This window comes from Pempheris klunzingeri, chromosome 3 (genome assembly GCF_042242105.1).
Source record: "Pempheris klunzingeri isolate RE-2024b chromosome 3, fPemKlu1.hap1, whole genome shotgun sequence".
Lineage (NCBI taxonomy): Eukaryota > Metazoa > Chordata > Actinopteri > Acropomatiformes > Pempheridae > Pempheris > Pempheris klunzingeri.
In genome coordinates, this window is record NC_092014.1 from 2,621,394 (window position 1) to 2,643,611 (window position 22,218).

Below are 22,218 nucleotides of genomic sequence, written 5' to 3' on the forward strand. Positions count from 1 at the left end.
TAATGTCAGGGAACCTGTTAACTCTGCGTCTGTGGGTGTAACAGACTGTCTGTTTTTCTGCTGCATGAATGGTTAAAGGTCACATTTAATATCTGTCTATCCAGCATGTTACATTAGCTGTTTTAGTCCTCTAAAAGAGTCCAATAAGTCTGTGGAGTAAATAAAAACATGACAGTTTCTACAGCTCAAACTAAAACAGGCAAAAATCCTTGGCATTGTGTTCACTTCAGTATAACAAGTAGTAGTTTAAAGCACCTTTTAACTGCTCTAATGAATTTTAAATACCAAAACAAATATATGCTTTTCCTTCAAATCACTTTTTTCAAATCTAACAATGTTTTTCAGTGCCTGTTGTTCAATCTTTGATGTTGTCTTAACACAGTCAACCATTTAGGAGCATTTCCTGAAATGTTTCTCCAATTAAAAACACAGAAACAAACAAACAAATATGACCAAAGTCAAGAAATAAGGACACATTGATGTTCATATGCTGTTAAAGTATTTTGGAGACTTTCAGGACTTGCTGCTACTGATCCCTTACAGTTACTAATTTGTCTTGTTTTTTTTTTTGCTCGTCTGATATTTTCCAAAATGACTGCAGTCAAATAGGAGGAGGGATGAGGGACTTTGGGCCGGCCGAGGCGCTCGCTGCCCTCTGTCACACAGACGGACAGGATCCTCTCCCCGTGTGGCAGAACGGACTCATCAGCCCCTGTTTTAACCAACTCGTCCTCGGAGCCTTGCCTCATGCAGGGATGGCCATTTTCAGTGCCTGCTACCTCGGCATGACACGGTAGGTCATAGCAGAACGTAGATTATATGCTCACATGTTGGCCTCCTGAAAACCTCTGATATATTGATTGTTATTTTGTGATGTTGTTATTTAAGAACAAAGGAATGCAGTTATGTTTTTGAGCAACAAACGTGCACATCGAATCCTTGAAAAGGCTAAAAACGGTCACTGTGTAAAGGAAAAGACTCAGATGTGACGCGACAGCTCAGACGGGAAGTAATCCTTGAAAGTAATAACAAAATGGAGACTGAAAATTTAAATTGCTAAACTCACACGCAAGGCAGCTGTTACAGTTCAGCTGATTTGTGGCCAAATATTGTGCAGTTTGAAAAGCAGAACATAAAAAACCTGGAAATGACGCCACACCAACATCAGAGCTTTGTGCTTTTGCTCATCTTGTTTGTTAAAAACAGATTTGAAGGCTGATATGTTGCCCTGCGTTAGATGAGAAAATAAAATAAGTGTTATTGTTTCGATAATGGAATGTGAGACGATAATTAGGTCCCATAATTGTGGAGCCTTTATACAACAGCTGTTTTAAATAAATACGATTTGGATCTTTTAATTCTTTAATTGATGCTGAAGAACAAACAGTCTTGTTTTGTCTTTTGTGGCCTGTCCATGTTTGCCCATAGGGCCGTGCGATATGACGATATTAATGGTGCACCGATAGAAAACGTGGCTCATAATATGCTCCATCTTTTTATTTTTGTTTGCAAGTCACACAGATTTGCGTGAAGGCAACACAAACAAACATGGAGGGCAGTGAACATGACACGTGACAGTGTCCGCTTAACGGAAAGTTTGCACAAAGATCTGAGATTTCTGATGTATTGATTCAGATTCAGACAACTTTATTTATCCCCAAGGGACAAGTCATGTGTAGCTCTCCCAGTACGTACAACAGACAACCAATAATTAAACCAAGGAAAGCATATGAAGGACATATGACGGTAGAAGTTACGATAAGAACCCTTAAAACACATCTAAGTATGAAGGTAAGAGCAACAATAAAAAGGCAGTGAATAATAAAAGATAACACTAATTAAAAAGAGCAGTCAGTAAAGAGAGAAGAGAGAAGCTGCAGTTAATTATTTAAAAAAATAAAGTAAGGTTATGATAAATCACACAAGATAGCTGTAATTACTTCTATTCTGTACTCTTTGGGGTTGCTGAGGGTTCACTAATCTTTGGTTTTATTAGTGGAAAAATGTTTGCCCTTAAAGTCCTCTTCACATTCTTGAAATTGCAAAAGTGATGTTAGCTGTAACTTTATCATTTTGACCTTAAAATCCTGAAATTACCAGTAATGTTTCTGCTCTGTAGATGCAGCGTCCTCCAGGCGTCTCCTCCCTGTGGTTGGACGCTCAGGTGGGCGTCTGCTCTGCTGGTGGCGCTGCTCTTTGCTGCGGACGTGATCCTGGTCGGCCTCCTCCAGCAGGCGGACGTGTACCTGGACGTGCTCGCCGACAGCTGCGCCGTCCTGGCCTGGCTGGTCCACTTCAGTGCCATCACGGTGCTCCAGAGGACTGCTTTCAGGAGAACCAGAGGACCTCCGCTGCTGCTGCTGCTGGTCCTTCTGTCTGTCCCGAACCTGGCTGTCACCTTGATGACTTACTGCCACAATCAGGAATATTTTAACCTCACAGAACCTCTTAAAGTGGCACGTTTTGCGCTTGCCTCGACCCGGACGCTCCTCCTTCTGGTTTATCTTCTGGCATTTGCGGTTCCCTGCATCAGTGATGCTGGATATCATTTGCAAATCAACGCTGCAGATGGATCGCCGCTCATCACGGAGAGCCCCCAGCCGGATACAGGTGAGATGGTGGCGGAGGACGGGAGCGGCTGCGTCTCTCGGCTCTTCTACTTGTGGCTGACCCCTCTCCTCAGGCGGGGGCAGCGAGGGGAGCTGGACAGACCCGCTGATGTTTATCACCTCCCTCGGAAACTTCGGACTAGCGTGGTTTGTCGATACTTCCACCAGTGCTGGGAAGGCTGCCGACAGGGCTCAGCGGGCAGGAGTGGGCAGGATGAGTGGCCCAGGCCGGTGAGCAGAAACCTCCTGAGTGGCACGTGGAGTTCACACTACCAGGAGGAGCCGCTGGAGCTGGGTGGTGATGTGGGACTGCTGAGGGTGCTGAACAAGGCGTTTGGGTTGCGGTTCTACATGCTCGGTGCGCTGATGGTGGTGGTCAACATGCTGAGCTTCGCCGGGCCCCTGCTCCTCAGTACGCTGGTGAACTTTATGGAAGACGAGGGAGCTCCAGTCAGCAGGGGCGTCTGGTGTGCTCTGGGGCTCTTTGCCTCCTCCCTCCTCTCCGCCTTCCTCAGGAACATCTTCGTCTTCGAGGTCTCTAAGGTGGCGCTGGCGGCACGCGCCGCTCTCGTGTCGGCCATCTACGGCAAAGCCCTGCGGGTCAGCGGCGGCAGCCTGGCCGGCTTCACCCTGGGAGCGGTGGTGAACCTAATGAGCACGGACACCGACCGCGTGGCCAACTTCTTCAACAGCTTCCACGCGCTGTGGAGCATGCCCTTCCAGTTTGGCATCGCCCTCTACCTGCTGTACCTGCAGGTGGGTGTGGCTTTCCTCGGAGGGCTGAGCGTGGCGCTGCTGCTGGTGCCGCTCAACAAGTTCCTCGCTTCCCGTATCCTTAGCAACAACAAGCACATGCTCAGGTACAAGGACAGCCGTGTGAAGGTGAGAACCGTGCAGATTACATCCTGTGGTAGCAACTCAGAAATCATCCCGTTCTTTCTCTAACATTTGGGACGTTTCTCTCCCAGCTGATGACGGAGATTCTCTTCGGCATTCGCGTCATCAAGTTCTACAACTGGGAGCCTCATTTTAGCCAGAAGGTCGTCGACTGTCGGAAACAGGAGCTGCGGCACCTCAAGGCCCTCAAGTACCTGGACGCCATGTGTGTTTACACCTGGGCTGCTCTGCCAGTGGTCATCTCCATCCTCACCTTCATCACGTTTGTGCTGCTGGGACACCAGCTGACGGCGGCCAAGGTGGGGGAGCTTCATCAGATGTGGTTTAACGGTGCAGACAGTGAGCTGGGAGGACATTTGGAGAATGTATTGTTCAAAGATGTGTCCTACTTCTTTCCAGTGAATGAAAAATGGAAAGAGAGATTCAGTTTGAATGCAGGTTGTGGTCTGTTTGATGACTCGGCTCACGGTCGCAGGTGAATATCCTCCCCTGCAGGTGTTCACCACGCTGGCTCTGGTCGGTATGATGATCGTCCCGCTCAACGCTTTCCCCTGGGTGCTCAACGGCATCCTGGAGGCCAAAGTGTCTCTGGAGCGAATCCAGCGTTTCTTCAAGCAGACCAACCAGGACCTGCAGGCGTACTACGCCCTGGGTAGGCTGTGCATTCAGTGTTCTTAGTTTAAAAGAGCGTTAATATTCCCTAAAAACTACATTTGAAAGTTAGAAACTTAAGTGCACATTACTGAAACCTTCTGATTTTATTGTACAACACAGTAAAAATTGAACATGGCCCTGCAGAAGTGATTAGATTTTGTAATGATTTTATCTAATTATATATAATATGTGTTTCCATTGTGCTGAAACCTTCCCAGTGTCCCCTGAAGACAGCCAGACATCGGTCCTGTTGAGCCAGGGGAAGTTTTCCTGGCAGGGGCCCGACAGTCCCGACCGGGACAAAGAGGGAGAAACAGAAAGTGGAGGCGCTAAAGGAAGTCTGCTGCTGCACGGTCTCAGCCTGCACATAACCAAGGTACAGAATACATATATGTGATTTACTTTACTGGCCTCACGCTCATGCACCAGAGGAGTGAGTTTAAAAGACAAATTAACCACATTTCTTCTAACATAAATAAGATAGAAGAAGAATTAAAGACAGAAATGTGCTCAGTATTAATAAAAAACACTGATTCTGGATATCAAGTATTGTATTTTGTTCCTAAAATACTTTAAAAGAGACTTAACTGAGCTGCTCGGTTAACATTTATGCTCTGCATGTTGTACACAGACACGACAATGAAAGAACTACTTTCTTGCATGTGGTGAATAAAAGCTTTCAGTGTTTTCCCAACGTGAAATTAGTTTTTAAAGTTCAATCTTGCCGTCGGTTTGTGTGTCAGGTTTAAAGCGGTGTGACACACTGTTGTCTTCGGTCTGGTTCAGGGCTCTCTGGTTGTTGTGGTGGGGAAGGTCGGCTGTGGGAAGAGTTCCTTACTGGCTGCTCTCACCGGAGAACTCAGCAGGTACGACACCTCCGAAACCCCACTGAGAATATTATGATTTAGGTCGCTATGAATGTGGTTTGCTCGCATTGTGGAGCGGAGATTGTATTCTGACAGAGAAAGTAGAGGAAATTTTAACGACGTGTTAGGGTCATTGGAGGGAAATGAAAAAAATTACTGAGAAAAAACAGAAAACTTAAATATTCTCTGAGATTAAAGTGACAAATTTACAAGGAAAAAACATGGGAAAAGGTGTTTTTTTTGGGGGGTTTGGTCAAAATATCAAAAAAATACAGCTTGGCTGCAGTGGACGACCCCATCAAATTATATTTTACAATCAGACTCGATGGGGTTAATCCAGTCTGGCAAAGTACAAGGAGCTGGTTCCTAAACAAAACAAAAAATAAAAAACACTATTTGTGCTTTTTTGAAAATTTCTTTTCACAAATTTCCACTTTAATCTCAGAGAATATCAGAGTTGTTTTTCCCCTCATAAATCTACCCTGTAATCTCTTTCCAGAATATTACCCTCCTCAGCCAACTACATAATCCTTTTACTTTATTTTAGGAAAGTGAGGGAATATCATACTAATACATACAGTACATCAACTTAACAAATAATTTTACAGCTAAATACTTTATTTTTTTAATTAGATGATACTTTCCATCCCAAATGTAGTGGGAGGTGAATGTGTGTATGTTGAATAACTCGGTATTAGGACGTGCTGACTGACGCTGGCCGGTCGTCCTGCTGTCTGTCCGTGCAGGCTGAGTGGAGTGGTTTATGTCGCCGACAGAGAGGCCGGCTTCGGTCTGGCGTCTCAGGAGCCGTGGATCCAGCATGCATCGGTACGGGACAACATCCTGTTCGGCAAAGACTACGACGCCGTCTTCTACCAGGCTGTGGTGGAGGCCTGCGCGCTCTCAGACGACCTCAACGTACGATTACGACACCCTTTGAGTCTTTTCCTGCCTGTTCACGTCATAGCTGCAGTATCGTCCACATATTACTGTGATTACTGTTGGTTATTGATTCCAAAGGTTGCTCACAAGGAGACACGTTTACGTTCTTGCCTGTGAGTTGCACTTCAGTCCATGAGATCGATAAAATGTGACACTGTGACCTTTTCTGTCCACTTATAATCCACAACACGCATCACGAAGGGATGGCTTCTTATTTACTGTAGTTTTATGGCCTCCTCTTGACTTTTTTTTTTTTTTTTTACCAACTTTATTTATAGAACATTTTGAACATTTTAGACAGACAGTGTGATGCACAGCACAAGAAACAAAAATACAGAATTAACGTGGATTGGCACATCTGACTGTCACCCCTCTTCCCCCCACCCCCCCACCCACTGCCAGGCCAGACACTTCGAACACAAAGAGAGAGAAAAATAAATTAATAATAATAATAATAATAACAATAACAATAATAAAATAAATAAATAATAATAATAAAATAAATAAATAAATAATAATAAAATAAATAAACAAATAAAAATAAATAATAATAATAAAATAAATAAATAAAATAATAACAATAATAAAATAATAATAATAATAATAAAAAATAAAATAAAATTTTAAAAAATAAATAATAATAATAATAAATAAATAAATAAACATTTAAATAAAATAAGTTATTAAATAAATAAATGAAGATGTACACGTTTCAATCCTTCAGCTCAGGCGAAAAGTCCAGCGAATGTATATAGTTCAAAAAAGGATCCCAAGTAACATGAAATGATTTCACAGAACCTTTTAGTGCAAACCTGAGTCTTTCAAGCTTCAAATTATAAAGCACCTCATGAACCCATCGTGAATGTGAAGGGGGACCAGGGAGCTTCCAATTGAGGAGAATCAGACGACGAGCTAATAGGGTGGAGAACGCCAAGGCCTGTTTCAAATTTTTAGGAGCACTTGTGGAGGGTGCAATGCCAAAAATCGCAGACAGACTGTTTGGAACGATAGCATAACCATATGTCCTAGTTAATGTCTCCTCTTGACTCTTAACTTCAGGCCAAAGAAAAGTGATTGATCCTGATATCATCAACACAAATTAGTGTGTGTTTGTTTTTTGCATGCATAATAAACTTTTTCTAAAATGTACCTTCAGGTTTTGCCACATGGTGACAGGACAGAAGTGGGAGAGAGCGGAGTGACGCTGAGCGGCGGGCAGAAGGCTCGTCTGGCCCTCGCCAGAGCCGTTTACATGGTCAGTCCTCTGCACAAACCAGAGACGTGGACGAGGTTTTACCGAACAAACAAGGTTTTTTTCTGCTAGTCTGCAGAAAACTAAAGATAAAGGCACTTTAGAATATGATGCAGGTATTGCATTTATTTTGTTAATGTTCAAAACAGTTGCAGCATCGATACAAATATGCTGATAAACATGTAAAATCAGTGGTGGAGGAAGTATTCAGATGCTTTACTTCATTAGAAGTACTAATACCACACTGTAAAAACATGTTACTACGTAAAAGGATGTGAGTATAAAGAGAAAAATGTAGTGTGACTGTTGTTGACTATTATATTTTCTATCTGTAGATTATTATTCCTCATCTTTCAGGTCAAAGCATTTTGAACTATTAATTATGAAACTGCAGCTGATGATGATTTTTATTCTGGATTCATCTGCTGATTATTTTCTCCATCAATCCACTGATTGATTGGTTTGTAAAAATAGTGAGAAATGTCGTCACAACCAACCTCAACGTTATTAAAAACACATTTTATACAGTACAACTCACTTTTGTGATGCTGAAACTATGAAATGTTTTTGCCTGAAAAATCACTTAAAGGATTATCAGAATAGTTTTCTGTTGACGGATCATCAGACTAATCGTAAACATCTTCATATGTTGTGTGTGAAGAAATATATCTAAGTATCTAAATTGCAATTGCATTAAAAGAAAAGGCTCAAATTTATACTTACAGGACGCAGTGCTTGAGTAAGTTCCACCGCTGTAGGACGCAACATTTAACCAAATGTTTAAAAGGTAATGCTCATGCCTCATAGATTACGTATAAAATGCTAATCTCTCCTTTAAATGTTCTCCTCACCCCCCTCAGGACAAAGACATCTACCTCCTCGATGATCCGTTGGCGGCGGTTGACGCCGACGTGGCCGAACACCTCATGAAGAAATGCATCATGGAGCTCCTCAGGGGAAAGACCAGGATCCTTTGCACACACCGCACAGAGTTTGTGGATAAAGCGGACGTGGTGGTGCTCATGGAGAATGGAACGATCGTTAAAACAGGTAGAAACCGGACGCTGCATGTGGTTTAGATGAACTATTTGAAGTCCTGACTTTAGGAGGTTCCTACAGAGACGGCCGTTCTATCGCTCTCCTCAAATCCACCAGACTCCATTGACAAAAACAGTAATTTTACCCTGCAGGAATTGCTGGTGTGCTGCTCCATTAACAAGTCGCAATATTTTTGGAATAACAAGTATTTTTTATGCCCTCTCTCTGTCGTTGAACAGGCACACCAGCAGAAATCCTTCCTCTGGTCGAAGTAGTGCCGAAAAAACGGAAGAATGACCACAACATGAAAGAGAAAGGTGAGTTCAACTCGAGTGCATGTAAGCAACACAGAAAAGTAAAGAAGTGAAAGCAGTGACAGAAAACAACAGTAACAGCAAAGTAATAATTAAATTAGATATACATATTTAAAAATTTACAAAGGTCGAGTGTTATAAATATTGATGAATAGATGCCAGAATGGTGTGTGTGTGTGTGTGTGTGTGTGTGTGTGTGTGTGTGTGTGTGTGTGTGTGTGTGTGTGTGTGTGTGTGTGTGCTAAAATTGGGTTACCACTTAATGCCAACTGCTGATCTAACTTTTTTTAATCAACACTGTGGATTTTTATGCTTCATTTGGGATCTTGATTAAAAATAACTGGGACAAACTGACTTTCCTCTTCGTCATAAATATTTTATAAGTTTTGAAAAAGTTCAAATCAGTTCGCTTCACGTCTTTTATTACAGACGAGCTCAGAAATTCTCCTGCTCAGTGTTTTCTTTATTCAGCGATCAACCATTTATCCCATCTGGGCTGACTGCAGAAATATCTGACGAACTGTTAATTCGGTTTTAACCAGATGGTGTGGAGCAGGAGGAAGACGAGCGAGGTTCACCGCCTGATCTATGTGTGGATAACGACCCCGACCTGTCGGGGGCGGAGCAGAAGCAGGTGGGCGGGCTGGCGTGGAGAGTTTACCAGACCTACTGGGGCGCTGTGGGCCGAATGCTGGCCGCCTCCATCGTGACGTCTCTGCTCCTCATGCAAGGTTTGGATGTGTTGTGCACTGATGACGCTCAGCAGATGCTCCTGATCTTCCCGAAGTGCTGAAGACTTTGTTCACGCTGCAGCTACAATGTCAGGGCTCTCGTTTTTCTGCTCCTCTGTCAGATCAATTCTCTAATTCATTCATGTTGTGGACTTTGATTTATGTCCACAAGAGGTGAATATAATCTGGAAAATGTAGTTTCAGTATTAAAGTAAAAGTACTGTTATATATTCTATCATTGGATTAATATTCCTCATCATTCAGGTGAAAGCAGGATTGTATTGTTGGAGTTGGTTGAGGCGAAGCTCACTTTGAACTATTTAGTGTCGGACTGCAGCTGATGATTGTTTGGTTTGTAAAAATGGTGAAAATGGTGAGAAATGGCGTCACAATGAGCCCAAAGTGACTCAACCAACAGTCCAAACCTCAGAATGATTCATAAACACATCAAGATTATTTTTATCACATTTAAGAAGCCGGAGTCATGAAATGTTTTTACATGAAAAATGACTTAAACGGTTATTTAAATAGTCGGCAGTCACTTTTCTGTCAATTAACTAATTGATTAACCCATTGATCACATGCACAAACGCTTATTACAAAAGAAATCATCGATTTGGACTTAAAAAAATCTCTATTATTGATTTAAAAAATATCTGTATTGCTTCAGCTATCAGAGCTCCGTCCATGGCAACGGCCTGTCGTCCATGGCAACGGCCTGCCGTCCATGGCAACGGTCTGTCTAGATGACTGACCAATCAGAATCGAGTATTCATCAAAGCCGTTAGATAACTAAATATATATGGATGAATGGATAGATAGATGGAAATACTTTATTGATCCCAGAGGGGAAATTCTGGTAATATGACAAATAAATAATAATAATAATAAATATGACAAATAAAATGTAACTAAACAAAGTAAATGACGCTGTCAGATAAATGTAATGCATTAAAAAGTACGATTTTTTTCCGCTGAAATGTAGCGAAAAAGAAGCTGAATAGAAAGTGAAGCGTGAAAAGAAAAGACTCGAGTAAAGTACCTCAAATACTTGAGTAAATGTACTTACTGCTGTGTAATGATCATTGCAGCTCAGAGGAGCTTCACACTTTGGTTTTGTTGTCAGATTTTCACCGTGTTTCCTCTAAAATTAACACATTTCCTGTTTTAAATCCACGTCGTTTCAGTGAGTTTTTAGAGCACAATCAGTCCCGTAGAAGCAGTGTGGAACAAAACAACAACCCTCGCTTGACTCAGGTCGTGAAACCCCAAAATAACATGTGTGCCGTTATGTGTTTTTTTTATTTGTGATTCAGCCTCTAAGAACGTCTCTGACTGGTGGCTCTCCCACTGGATCTCGGAGCTGAAGAACAACGGCTCCGCTACGACACACGGTTCTTCCTCAGGCGTCTTCGGCTCTCCTCACCTGCTGCTCTTCTCACCTGGAGGGCTCATGTAAGCCGTTCCAATCAATCAGACTTTCAGTCGAATTCGATGATTCTCACAATTTTAGCTCAGATTACAATGAAATTTGCATCAAAACAGATTTAGAAATTGACTTGAACTCACATCACTGTGCCTTATTTTACTAAAAGACTCAGAGAGCAGTGATTAATGATTTCCTTCTTGTTAGTTAGATATTGGATAATACTGTACTTTAATGAAAGCCTGTTGTTTTGGTGATAAGTTATGTGATTAAAAACAGGACTTTTTGTCTTTATGCCACTTTATCTTGATAAAATATTCCCATCTGCCCACCACAGGTCGCCTCTGTCCTCAGTGAAAACGTTCCCTACAAGCAACATCAGCTCCGATGTAAAGTTTTACCTGACGGTTTACGGCTCCATCGCCGCGTCCAACACCGTCCTCACTGCCCTCCGAGCCTTCCTCTTCGCCTACGGAGCCATCTGCGCCGCCACGGCCATCCACAACAGACTTCTGGACCGGGTCCTTAAGGTGCATCATCTGAGCTTTGAGCCCCCCCGAGCAACTGTCAGGCTCCCCGGGCCGCCAGTCAGAGCCGAGTTGAGCCGAGCCGAGCAGATTTGAGTGTTTGTTGTGTTTGGCAGCAGCAGACGAAGGTTAGAGAAACAGGCTGCTGAGTGAAAGGCTGCCAGTATGAAACTCCAGACTGGCTGATGGGAGGATGTTAGTGAAACACAGCCGTCTCTCAGCCTCAAAATGCCCTTGAACGAGATATGTAACCCTCAAACTGCTGGACAGAGCCACAGCTTTAAAGGACCAGCCTGATCTGCTTTTAGTAAGATCATATATTCGTTAAATATGAAGCTACATATAGGAGACAGTTAGCTTAACGACTGAAAACAGCAAGCCAGGCTAAATCCACCTTCAGTGGTTGTGTATGTCCGCTGCCACTTCAAGCAAAAGGTGATTTTATTACTTGTTAATAATTTTGTGCAGCAGAAATATGTTTTTTTTTTCTGCATTTCTATCATAGTAATCATATTGTGACCCTGATCTACCAGATAAAGTTGGTGGAGACCAAACCAGAGGTAAAAGGAGAGTGAATATTGGACGTTCATCAGGTAGAGAATAAATAATAATAAATAAATAATGATATTAAACTTTAGTTCGACAGCACTTTTCTTAAAAATGTTACAGACTGCTTTATGCAAATATACACATACATAACCACATGGAAAGTGACGACAATAAAAAGAAGAAGAATAGAAATAAAATGGGAACAGAAACATAAATAAAAACATATATCAGTGTGGAATAATCAGCAGCATGTTTAGCTGTTCCTTAGCTATAAAAACATCATAAGGCAGTGATGTGTCAGGGCCGTCTGCCTGTCTGCAGAAGAAACAGACTGTAAACACAACATTGACATATTATCACCCTCAACTCGACCTAAGGGAGCATTTGACTGTATTTTATGTATCCAGCTTCTTGGTTTTTTAGAGTGAGAGTGAGAGCGGTGATGCTGAATCATCAACAGTAAAGTTACGGACCATAAAACCAAAACAATGAGCTGAGAGACACTTTAAAAAGCTTTATTATCTTCCATTACCTGTACTAAAGGTCCCATATCCCCATAAGTTCATGCTTGTGTTTGCTGCTGCAGCTGTTCTCTGTTTGAATGCTCCAGAACAATCGTGCTTCGCTCTCACCACTGATGTGTTGGTGTTTGCGGGAAATGGTGTTCGTGAGGTAAAAACAGTGGTGGACAGGACTGGAAGAGGAGGTCACATGTTCACCAGACCCCCCTTATGACCTCATAAAGGCAGCCAAAGCTAACCGGCATGTTTTCGTCCACATTTAGTGAAAGATGGAGCAGAGAGAGGAGGTCTCTGGTCTCATCAGGGTCACATATAGGTTTTGGTAGCTAACCAAGATGTTAACTTCCTGCTTACATCCTCCTCCAGGCCACAGTGACCTTCTTCGACACCACTCCGATGGGCCGAATCCTCAACCGTTTCTCTTCGGACCTGTACAGCGTGGACGACAGCCTGCCGTTCGTCCTGAACATCCTGCTGGCCACGGTGTCCAGTCTGCTGGGGACGCTGGTGGTGATCAGCTACGGCCTCCCGTGGGTGCTCGTGGCCCTGCTGCCTCTGGCTCTGCTCTACCACCGCACTCAACATTTCTACCGACACACGTCCCGGGAGCTGAAGCGCCTGTGCAGCCTCACTCTGACGCCCGTCTACTCGCACTTCTCTGAGACGCTGTCCGGGCTGGGAACCATCCGGGCCAGCGGCAGCTCTGCCAGGTGACCTTTTCATATACATATATATATTTATATATTTACTGGATTGTTGAGGGAGATGCTGATTTAACATTCGAGACAAAAATAACACAGCTGACAACTTTGATCTGATTTTTGATCCCTGAAATCTGGTTAAAACCTACAGTCAGTGCCCTCGGGTGGTGACGCAGCTTCTAAATGACCGCCAACTAGATTTCTGTGCCACGATTTTGTTCGATCATAAAAAAAAGTGTGATACGTGGCTACTAATATCACACCGATCAACTTATTGATTGAGGTCAAAACCGTATTTTATGTTTTCAGGCTTTTAGTGTGTCTGCACACAAGCTCCGCCTGTCAACAACAGTTACAGTATATTTGGGAAATAGATGTGCATTAAGCTTTATGAAAAATTCACAGCTTGCACGATTTACATTTGTTCATGTTAAAAATGTGGTGGATGCATATTCCAATTTTGTATTCTGTGTCTCCACTTGAATGGTTAGTCGTTGGCTCTGTTGAGGATTTATGTATAAAAATTCCTCCTGTAAAATCTGAAAATACTTTTTATATTGTAAACACACAGTTTTTATACAGTCAAATGTGATTTGGGTCGACTAGCTGATTGGGTCCGTCGTTAAAACTGCCCTCGACCTTGTCGGCTCACTCAAAAAAAGGCATGAAAAAGATCTAATCATGTGCAGGCTTCCTCCAGTCTGACAAAAGCTTATGTTTGGCTTTTTTTTTCTTATTTGCATTTCTGAAACTGGGTGGATTCTATGTGTGTTTCTCTCCTCGGCCTCCTGGTCCAACAATCCAGCTCCTAATCTTGTTGCTCCCCACTTTTGGGACAACAAATCCCAGAACAGTTTGATTAAATCCCTCCTGCCCACATGTTCTGTTTCACTCTGAGATCCGTCACATTACAGACGCTGCTGACGCCCTGACCACCTTTTCACTGCGGCTTTAAAACCGTCTGTGGTCGCACCGCCAAGAGTGGCGCTCCACGCACTCGAGACTAAGGCACTGAAGGTTTTGTTGTTCCAGGTTTGTGGAGGAGAGCGCCAGGCGTCTGGAGCAGAACCAGCGCTGCCTGTTCCTTAGCAACGCAGCCATGCAATGGCTGGACATCCGCCTGCAGCTGATTGGTGTTGCTGTGGTGACCGGCCTCGGGGCGATCGCCGTGGTCCAGCACCAGTTTGATTCTATCGATCCAGGTGAGTCCACAGCGAGTCATTTTAGGTTAGTGTTTGGTTTTTTAATGCTTGTTAGGTAATTAAAATGTTCCTTCCAGACTAAGTTTTAGTGAACTATAAGAGTCTTTTCCGTGATGTGTGTCGACCCTGTCAGGTCTGGTGGGTCTGTCCCTGTCCTACGCCCTGTCCATCACATCGCTGCTGTCTGGCCTCATATTCAACTTCACCCAGACCGAGATGCAGCTGGTGAGCGTGGAGAGAACGGAGGAGTACTCCACCGGCCTGCCCAATGAGCCGCAAGACCGGAACTCACAGGTCAGACCAACTGCTGCTATCGTGGAGCGCTAACTGCTTTAACCTCACACATGAACCAGCCTTAAAACACATTACGTTTAATTTAACCCAGGAGACGGTGCTGCTGCCTTAAACTGCAGATTTAACCGGAGTGTGATAATCTTAAACCCAGTTCTGACCAAAGAGGTGACACTTGCAATGCTCTCTCTGAGTGACACCTGCCAGTTTTCAGGCTCCTTTTGTAGTGTGAACACAGCGGGTTACTTGCCACAGTAGTATTGGTGAAATTGGCAGAAAAAGATTGAGAACAAGAATTTTGAAATGGAGTATCTGGAAGCGGTTCATGAGCGGAAAACCCAACCAGCTGCAGGTGAGGAGAAGGAAGAGAGAGCAGCTTAAAACAAAACAAAACTTTGAAACCATTGCAGCAGAAGTTCCAAATTATTCAGGGAACTTGGAGTAGTTGTACAGCATAACATGAACACATAAAAACACCAGGACAAAACCACAGACGTTTGTACCAAGTAAAATTAAGCTGAATACATTCTGTGTCATACCTACAGTCACATAGAGGCATCAATAGGATGTTTATATTGCAAAGTTTCATGTTGAAGAAGAGGCCCTCACTGGGAAGCAGGAATTTATACTTCAAAGTAAAAATGCTGCTCCAGAAATTTTACAACATTTCAAAGAAAAGTTTTTCTTTTTTTTTTGCACCAAGTCGACCCACATGCTCACGGCGCTGCTCGTCCTGAGGGGCCTCTGCTAATAGATATGATAGTTGAGTTCTATTGAAGCACAAAGCTGATACTCTTGATCATATTTCCTGCGATCAAACGCCATCCTGTCTTTTCTGTAAATCTTACTTTGGATATCCAGGGGTAATAAAAAGTAAAACAAGTTGTTCCAAGACTTTTTTTTTTTGTTTCTCTTCGCCCTTTCTGTTCCAACATCAGCTGCCCCCGGCGTGGCCTGAGCACGGCTGCGTAGAGTTCTGCGGTGTGGTTTTGGCCTACAGAGACGGTCTCCCTAACGCCCTGGACGGGGTGAGCCTGGCGGTGCGACCTGGGGAGAAGGTGGGCATCGTGGGACGCACGGGCTCCGGCAAGTCCACCCTCTTCCTGGCCCTGTTCCGTATGGTGGAGATCAACCAGGGACAGATTCTCCTGGACGGGCTGGACATCAGCACGGTGGGCCTGGCTCAGCTCAGGTAAGCCTGAAGTGGTGGAGCGCTAAGGGTCCATACTCTGATTGTGATATTGTTTTGTTATCTTGGAAACTTTCCAGGGTTCCATCTCAAGATTTTTTCCATTTTCCCTTTCAGTTTTTTATGAGAATTTCCATGTCTACTTGTCCAGTGTTCTGGTTAATTAGGTGAAGCTCTTTGACACCATTAATGAGATTAAAGGCAATGAAGTCACTCAGAGAGAGCATTCTTCCACCAAGGCTTGACAATCCTAGAAACATTTAATCTGGCCTAACCAAAAACATCAGACGGAGGATGACTTTTTTTTTTTTTCGGGAATCCTGTCCCGTGCATGGTATCACCTCTTTTCCTGTACCACTTCTCTCGTGTGTTTTCGTAACAAAATATATTTTGGAGACCAGACAGACTCGTGCGGCGTTCCTCCTGGTGAATGATCCAGCAATTTGTGACCCCCTCCTAGTGTGCAAACCGCAACGACTTCAAGATCCCAGGTTACAAGACAGAAAGTTGTTTAGTGTGAGAAGTCCAGCTATCTGACAGCTTTGAAAGTCTGAAATCTAAAACTGAATTCGCTGGAAGTAAAAGTCGTGAAGTGGAAATGCTGTTCTTTTGTGTTGCTGTTGAATTAAAACATAACATTACAACATACAGGATCAGCCAGATAATCATTGATTTTCATGCCTCAACTGTAGTTTAATGCAGATTTGATGTTGCTGCACAGCATCACAAAGGCTGTCAGTAACAAGTGGAAGTTGAATTTGCTTTGTGTGTGGTGGTGGCGCCCTCTGCAGGTCCAGCATGGCCATTATTCCTCAGGACCCCTTCGTGTTCAGCGGGACCATCAGGGAGAATCTGGACCCGTGCGGGCGACACCCGGACCAGCAGCTGCTGGACGTCCTGGACCAGTGCCACCTCAGCCCTGTGGTCAGCAGGATGGGTGAGAGTCAGGGGGGGATGAAAAGGTGGAACAAGGAAGTGAGAGACGATAAAACCGAATGATGAACAAGCTAAAATCCCTGTTTTAGTGAATGTAGTCTGGTGTGTGTGCAGAGAGCGATATAACGGCTGTTTGTGGTTAAACTGAAAGGATCTTCCAGGTCTCTCTCTGTAGGGATCCTTTTTGAAAAATGCTCAAGAAGTTCACAGTGATAACAGTTTAGTTGTCCTGTAGGGGAAATCAACCCCTTTTTTGTCCCAGCATGCTTCAGGTGAGAGGAAAGATACACCCAGGACAGGTCACAGGACGTTTTAGTAATCTGAAGTCATCGTCTTTGCCTCCTTCTTCTTCTTTATCGTCCTCCTTCCTCTCTTGTTTATTTATCTTGGCAGCGGGAAAGACAAGAGGACACAGAGCAGGAGGATGTGGTGGGATTTAGTTTCACATGCAGGGAAAATGGCCGCTTTACTCTCTCGGCACTGTTTAATTTGAACATAAACTTAAGAACCTGGCGAGCAGGTGCAGCTGCAGTTACCTGCTAAATATTTCATGTACCACTTCACACACAGCTTTTTCCAAGATTCAGACCTCTTGCCTAATGTGTGTGTGTGTGTTTGTATGTCAGGAGGTCTGGATGCTGAGGTCGGGGAGAGAGGAAAGTCCTTCTCTGTGGGACAGAGGCAGCTGCTGTGTCTGGCCAGAGCTCTGCTGACCCAGGCGAAGGTGAGACCCTTATCCATGATCCATGATCCATGATCCATGCTTACATTGTGACCATCTGGATGCACTAGATGTTTGTACCTTCAACGTGATGCTGACTTTCTATAGCAAGTTAAAGTTTATACTTTAAAGCTGTTATTTCTTAAAAATTATTCAGTCCTGACCAGGAGACACCCGTGGTTACAGCAAGCATCTTTGAGCATCTGCTTTACCAGAAAAACTGTGGTGTATCTGTTTGCAGTGCAGCCAAACAAACTCACATTGTTTTAAAAGAAGACATCAAGCAATAATTACCTTTTTCTTCCATCATCAAATGAGCAACCACAGTCTGATTTCATGTTGGCAGCCGTAGACGAGCAGCTCCTGTGTTCTGTGAGCTAAAATCCCTGTTTTAGTGAATGTAGTCTGGTGTGTGTGCTGTTTGTGGTTAAACCAAAAGGATCTTCCAGGTCTCTCTCTGTAGGGATCCTTTCCATGATGCTGTCACACACTTACAATCTAACAATCTGAGCCTGTCGGTGGCTAAAACTGGAAACTGGCGCTTGTTACACCTCAGATTCTACACAGTTTACCTGCAGTTGCTCAAAGAATAAACCCAAAATACACAAAAGCTGTGTGTTTTTCAACACTCCACTAGTAATCAAGTGTTTGTATTGAAGTTTCAGTGCGTTTCAGTACTCACACCTGCTGCTATTTCTTTTGTACAGCGGCGCTGAGACACTAAATGTTTAGCAAGCACCAGTGGTGGTCACACAACACACCTCAACTAAATATGTGCATTTTATATAACTGATTTCAGTCAGTCAGTGAAACCAGTAAAAAATTAGCACATTTGCAATAAGAAGCTGAAGTAAAATATGAATAAATAAGGCGCTATTGCACATTGGCCAAGGGGAGGGGTGCCTGGATGTCAGGTAATCTGTGACCCAGGAATCGAAGGGAGGGATCCACTCGCATCTTTTCCAGCCTGTCTCCCAGCGTGGGAGGTTGGTTGGTGTTGCAGCCTGGCTCATCCAGGTGAGAGCAGGCCTGTTGGAGCTTGTTAGAGGAGAGCATCTTCCCACTCCCATGTTCTCCTGGTGCTCGTGTGCCAGTGTCTTCATGGTGTGAGATATGAGGGCTGCAATGTTCACTTTTCTGCCTCTCTCTCGCCATCGTTCTCAGTGATTCCTGCACCTCTTGTTGTTTCCTGTACATCACGAGGCTGTTTTCCCATCATGCAGGTCCTGTGTATCGATGAAGCCACGGCCAGCGTGGATCCCAAGACGGACAAACTGCTGCAGCAGACCATCAGAGAGAAGTTCCAGGACAAGACCGTTCTCACTATTGCACACAGGTTAAAACAGTCAACCGTGGACTGATTTTAAATAATTAAGCTCTAATTTTATGCTTTAAGGCCTTTTTTTTTTTAAGTCTGATATCTAATTTGGGAATGAAACCTGCAATTTAAACTCACTTTCCTCACATCATTTTTGTTGTCTGTGTTTGTGTCACCAGGATCAACACCATCATGGACTGTAACAGGGTGCTGGTGATGCATGCTGGGAAGGTGGTGGAGTTTGACTCCCCGGCTGCTCTCTGCCAAACTGACCACTCCATCTTCCACCGGCTGGTTGGTGGAAGCGGAGAGCGAGATGACTGAAAAAGACGCTGGAAAGAGGCAACTTATCAGGGATTGAAAGATTTATTTTTATATTTTTTATCCTGGAGACTTTTCCTGAGAACTTGTTGCCTTTTTCAGCTCCGTCCTGCTGCTTTGAAGTGATCATATGTATTTTCTCATATTTTGTTTTTTTTTATGTTTCTTTTAATTGGTGATTTTAATGCTGAAGCAGCATTAATCGAATTTTCCCTAAATTCTTGAATTTTGTTTTTGGGAGAGTAAAAACTTCCTTAAATCTTCCATAAACCTTGAATTACTTTTTCTTTGCCTGCTTCATCTCACATTTGGGAACATTTTTACCGTTGATGCATTACACTTGCACCTCATATTGGTAAATTAATGATTTGTCCTGCTAAGAGTTGTTTTCATTTATTATAACCGGCAGCAGCACTTACAAGAAATATAAAACATGCATAGTCTCTGGTAATTGCTACTAAACATCCACAAACATTTAGTTCAGAGTCTTCTTTGACCCCTAATTTAGACAGTTAAAGGATAATAGTATTTTTAAATCTGTATTTTTACACATTTTGGGTCTGAAATGACTCAAAGCAGTCTGGTAACGGGCTACAATGGCTGTAATGTAATCCTTCGGGGAAACTACTCCCATCAAAGTACATTTACTAAAAGTGCCAGAGTGTTATTCTAAGTGTGTGACAGCATTAAGGAAGTTATCCCTACAGAGAGAGACCTGGAAGATCCTTTCACCAGAAACAGCTGTTATATCGCTCTCTTCAAAACCACCAAACTTCATTGACAAAAACAGCAATTTTAGCTTTCCAAACACTGGAGTTGCGTGATTACTGCTGCCTGAAATTGTTATTTTGTTTATGTCATTGTGTGGTACACATATTTAATACTGGGTACGAACTAACCCTTTAAAACACTAAAGTCACACAATAACACCAAAAAACGGATCAAAAATATGTTAGAAATGCAACCAAGGTTTAAAAATACTGGAGTTGTAGTTCACCAGATCCCAAACTGGTAATAATCTTAGTTGAAGGCCCTCAGTGGAATATTTTACTGCTCTTAAGCAATCGATTTATTTTGAAAAAATATCTGTACCATAACTGAGACACTGCAGGTTTAATGGCCTGTTTTTCTTTTAGTTGTTGTCGGAGATAGAATAATATCAGTCTAATAGCTAACTCTGTATCTCAAATTGGCTCCTTCAAAGTTGGAGCTAATGACTTTGCAATCATCAGATAGTTTATAATGTACTTAAAGTTAAATGTTTTGATGATTTTCTATGTAAAATGAGGTTTAAATGAAGGGATTTTTAAGGAATTAGATGTATGGCACAGTTTCCTGACCTTAGATCTGTTTAGAGGCAAGCCGCTAAACACTGAGCTGCTACAACTGATATAATATTCAGAAGACATCATAGTAAAATCTCAGCCTCAGTTCATGTGTCATGATTTAAATGCATCATTTGATGCAATTGAAGCAACATTTACACCTTAAGAGGTGATTTGGTTTTATAGCAAGTTCACATTAGTTGTGAAGATAAGTCTGTATTTCTTATTAATTAAGACATGAAGTATGTTTTGGTGTTCCTCAGGGAAGCTGTTTTGGTGTCCTTTTTGTTTAAGGTATATTTTGGGTGATAATGTTGATTTTTGTAGCTACTGTATGCTGACGATGAACAATTCTCTATTTCTGTTTCTGCCAATTGACCCCAATACACTCTGTCTGTTTGTCTGTAGGAACTCAATAAATGGATAAGTTATGATTTGTTACAATTACAAGTATTTTACTAGCATTTATTTACGCTACCACAGCATTTTCTTGCTTTTTCATTTAAAGTTTATTGAGACAGAAATAATTATTGGCTTAAAAGTTGAAAAGACTTTTAAAAGACTCGCGCAAGAGGCTGGAAACTGTCTTTTCTCTGCCTATTCTCAACCTGGCAAGATGTTGAAGAGCACTAATCAACGGTTAATAATGAAATATTCTTTCTATTTTAATTAAAAATTAAATAATAATCATAATTAAAACTAGACAGCATTTCTAACCAATGACTTATCCTACATGATTTTTTCTCGCTCTTGTTTTCTTAATTATAGTGGGGTTTTTTTTGTAATAGTCTGTTTTGTTCTTTCAACTGGTTTAAATGGTTCACATTTTATAAGCAAAATATTTAGTTCTTCTTTCTAATAAAAATGATTATTTTCATCGTTTTGTCCATAAAACTTTATAGAAAGAGTGAAAAAAATGCCTGTGAGAGCGTGAAAAGGTCAAAACATTCAGACCATTTAATTTAAGCAGCACATTTCCTCACTTGGGAACCTGAAACCATCAAATATTTCAATTATCAGAACAGCTTCCATGTCAGTCTAATAATACTGCATTTAATGGACTGATTGCTGCAGTTCTAATGTAAACTTAATTGTCAATAATAATTATTATTGGGAAGGATTTCTTTATTTTCTGCAGATTTTTCTTTTCTTGGTTTTGTCAACAAGGCACTTTAGAATCAGTGATGAAACTATGATAAATAATAAATCTGTGTCTTTCGTAATAAACGTTGTTGTTGGACCGGTTTTATTTCACCAGGTTTGGCTGAGAACAAAGTTGTTCTCATGTAACGTCTGAGCTCGTCTGCAGCCCCGGCCGAACCTCTCCAGGTACGATTATGTAAAGACGGTGTGAAAAGCCACTGAGCGCTCCCTTTTCTCTCCACACAGGTGACTGTAATCAGAGTGACTCACTCAGTGAACGCCTGCCGCTCCCTTGGCACAGGTCAGCATTTTTCTCATGTTAAACTAACCCTGTTGCCAGGGGAAGTGTTTTTTTTTTGTTTTGCTCTGTCTGGGTCCCTGAAAGTTGAGGTTTCGACCACAGCGCTGGTATTAATGTGTGTGTGTGTATTAATAATAATAGAAATACAATGATTTTACAGGATGGGTGGGAAGTAACAGAGTACAAATACTCTGTTACTGTACTAAAGATGTTGCAGGTATCTGTACTTTACTTGAGTTTTTATTTTTCTGACAACTTTAACTTTTACTCCCTACGCTTATACGCACATATCTGTACTTTCTACTCCTCACTTTCTAAAAAGAGACTCCGACGTTAGTTTTAGTGCATTTAAGGGAAATTATTATCACTATTTCAGAAAAAATTAAAAAGGCAAAATGTACGTAACCCTTTCCTAAATGTGTGTGTGTAAATCCTTGGTGAGAT

General features: G+C 42.4%; 1 protein-coding gene across 1 annotated transcript; it reads left to right on the top strand.

Annotated features, from left to right (window-relative positions):
- Positions 1 to 596: 596 nt before the first annotated feature.
- abcc10 (ATP-binding cassette, sub-family C (CFTR/MRP), member 10) lies at positions 597 to 19,106 on the top strand. The gene is made up of 21 exons (XM_070856610.1): positions 597 to 793; positions 2,120 to 3,491; positions 3,578 to 3,805; positions 4,002 to 4,158; positions 4,379 to 4,536; positions 4,947 to 5,026; positions 5,773 to 5,944; positions 7,125 to 7,223; positions 8,081 to 8,270; positions 8,498 to 8,575; positions 9,115 to 9,303; positions 10,620 to 10,758; positions 11,067 to 11,259; positions 12,693 to 13,036; positions 14,060 to 14,229; positions 14,363 to 14,523; positions 15,459 to 15,712; positions 16,501 to 16,646; positions 17,272 to 17,369; positions 18,590 to 18,702; positions 18,864 to 19,106. Exons 1-21 carry the CDS (start codon positions 618 to 620, stop codon positions 19,006 to 19,008), a joined length of 4,662 nt encoding a protein of 1,553 aa, XP_070712711.1. The 5' UTR covers positions 597 to 617; the 3' UTR covers positions 19,009 to 19,106.
- Positions 19,107 to 22,218: the final 3,112 nt, after the last annotated feature.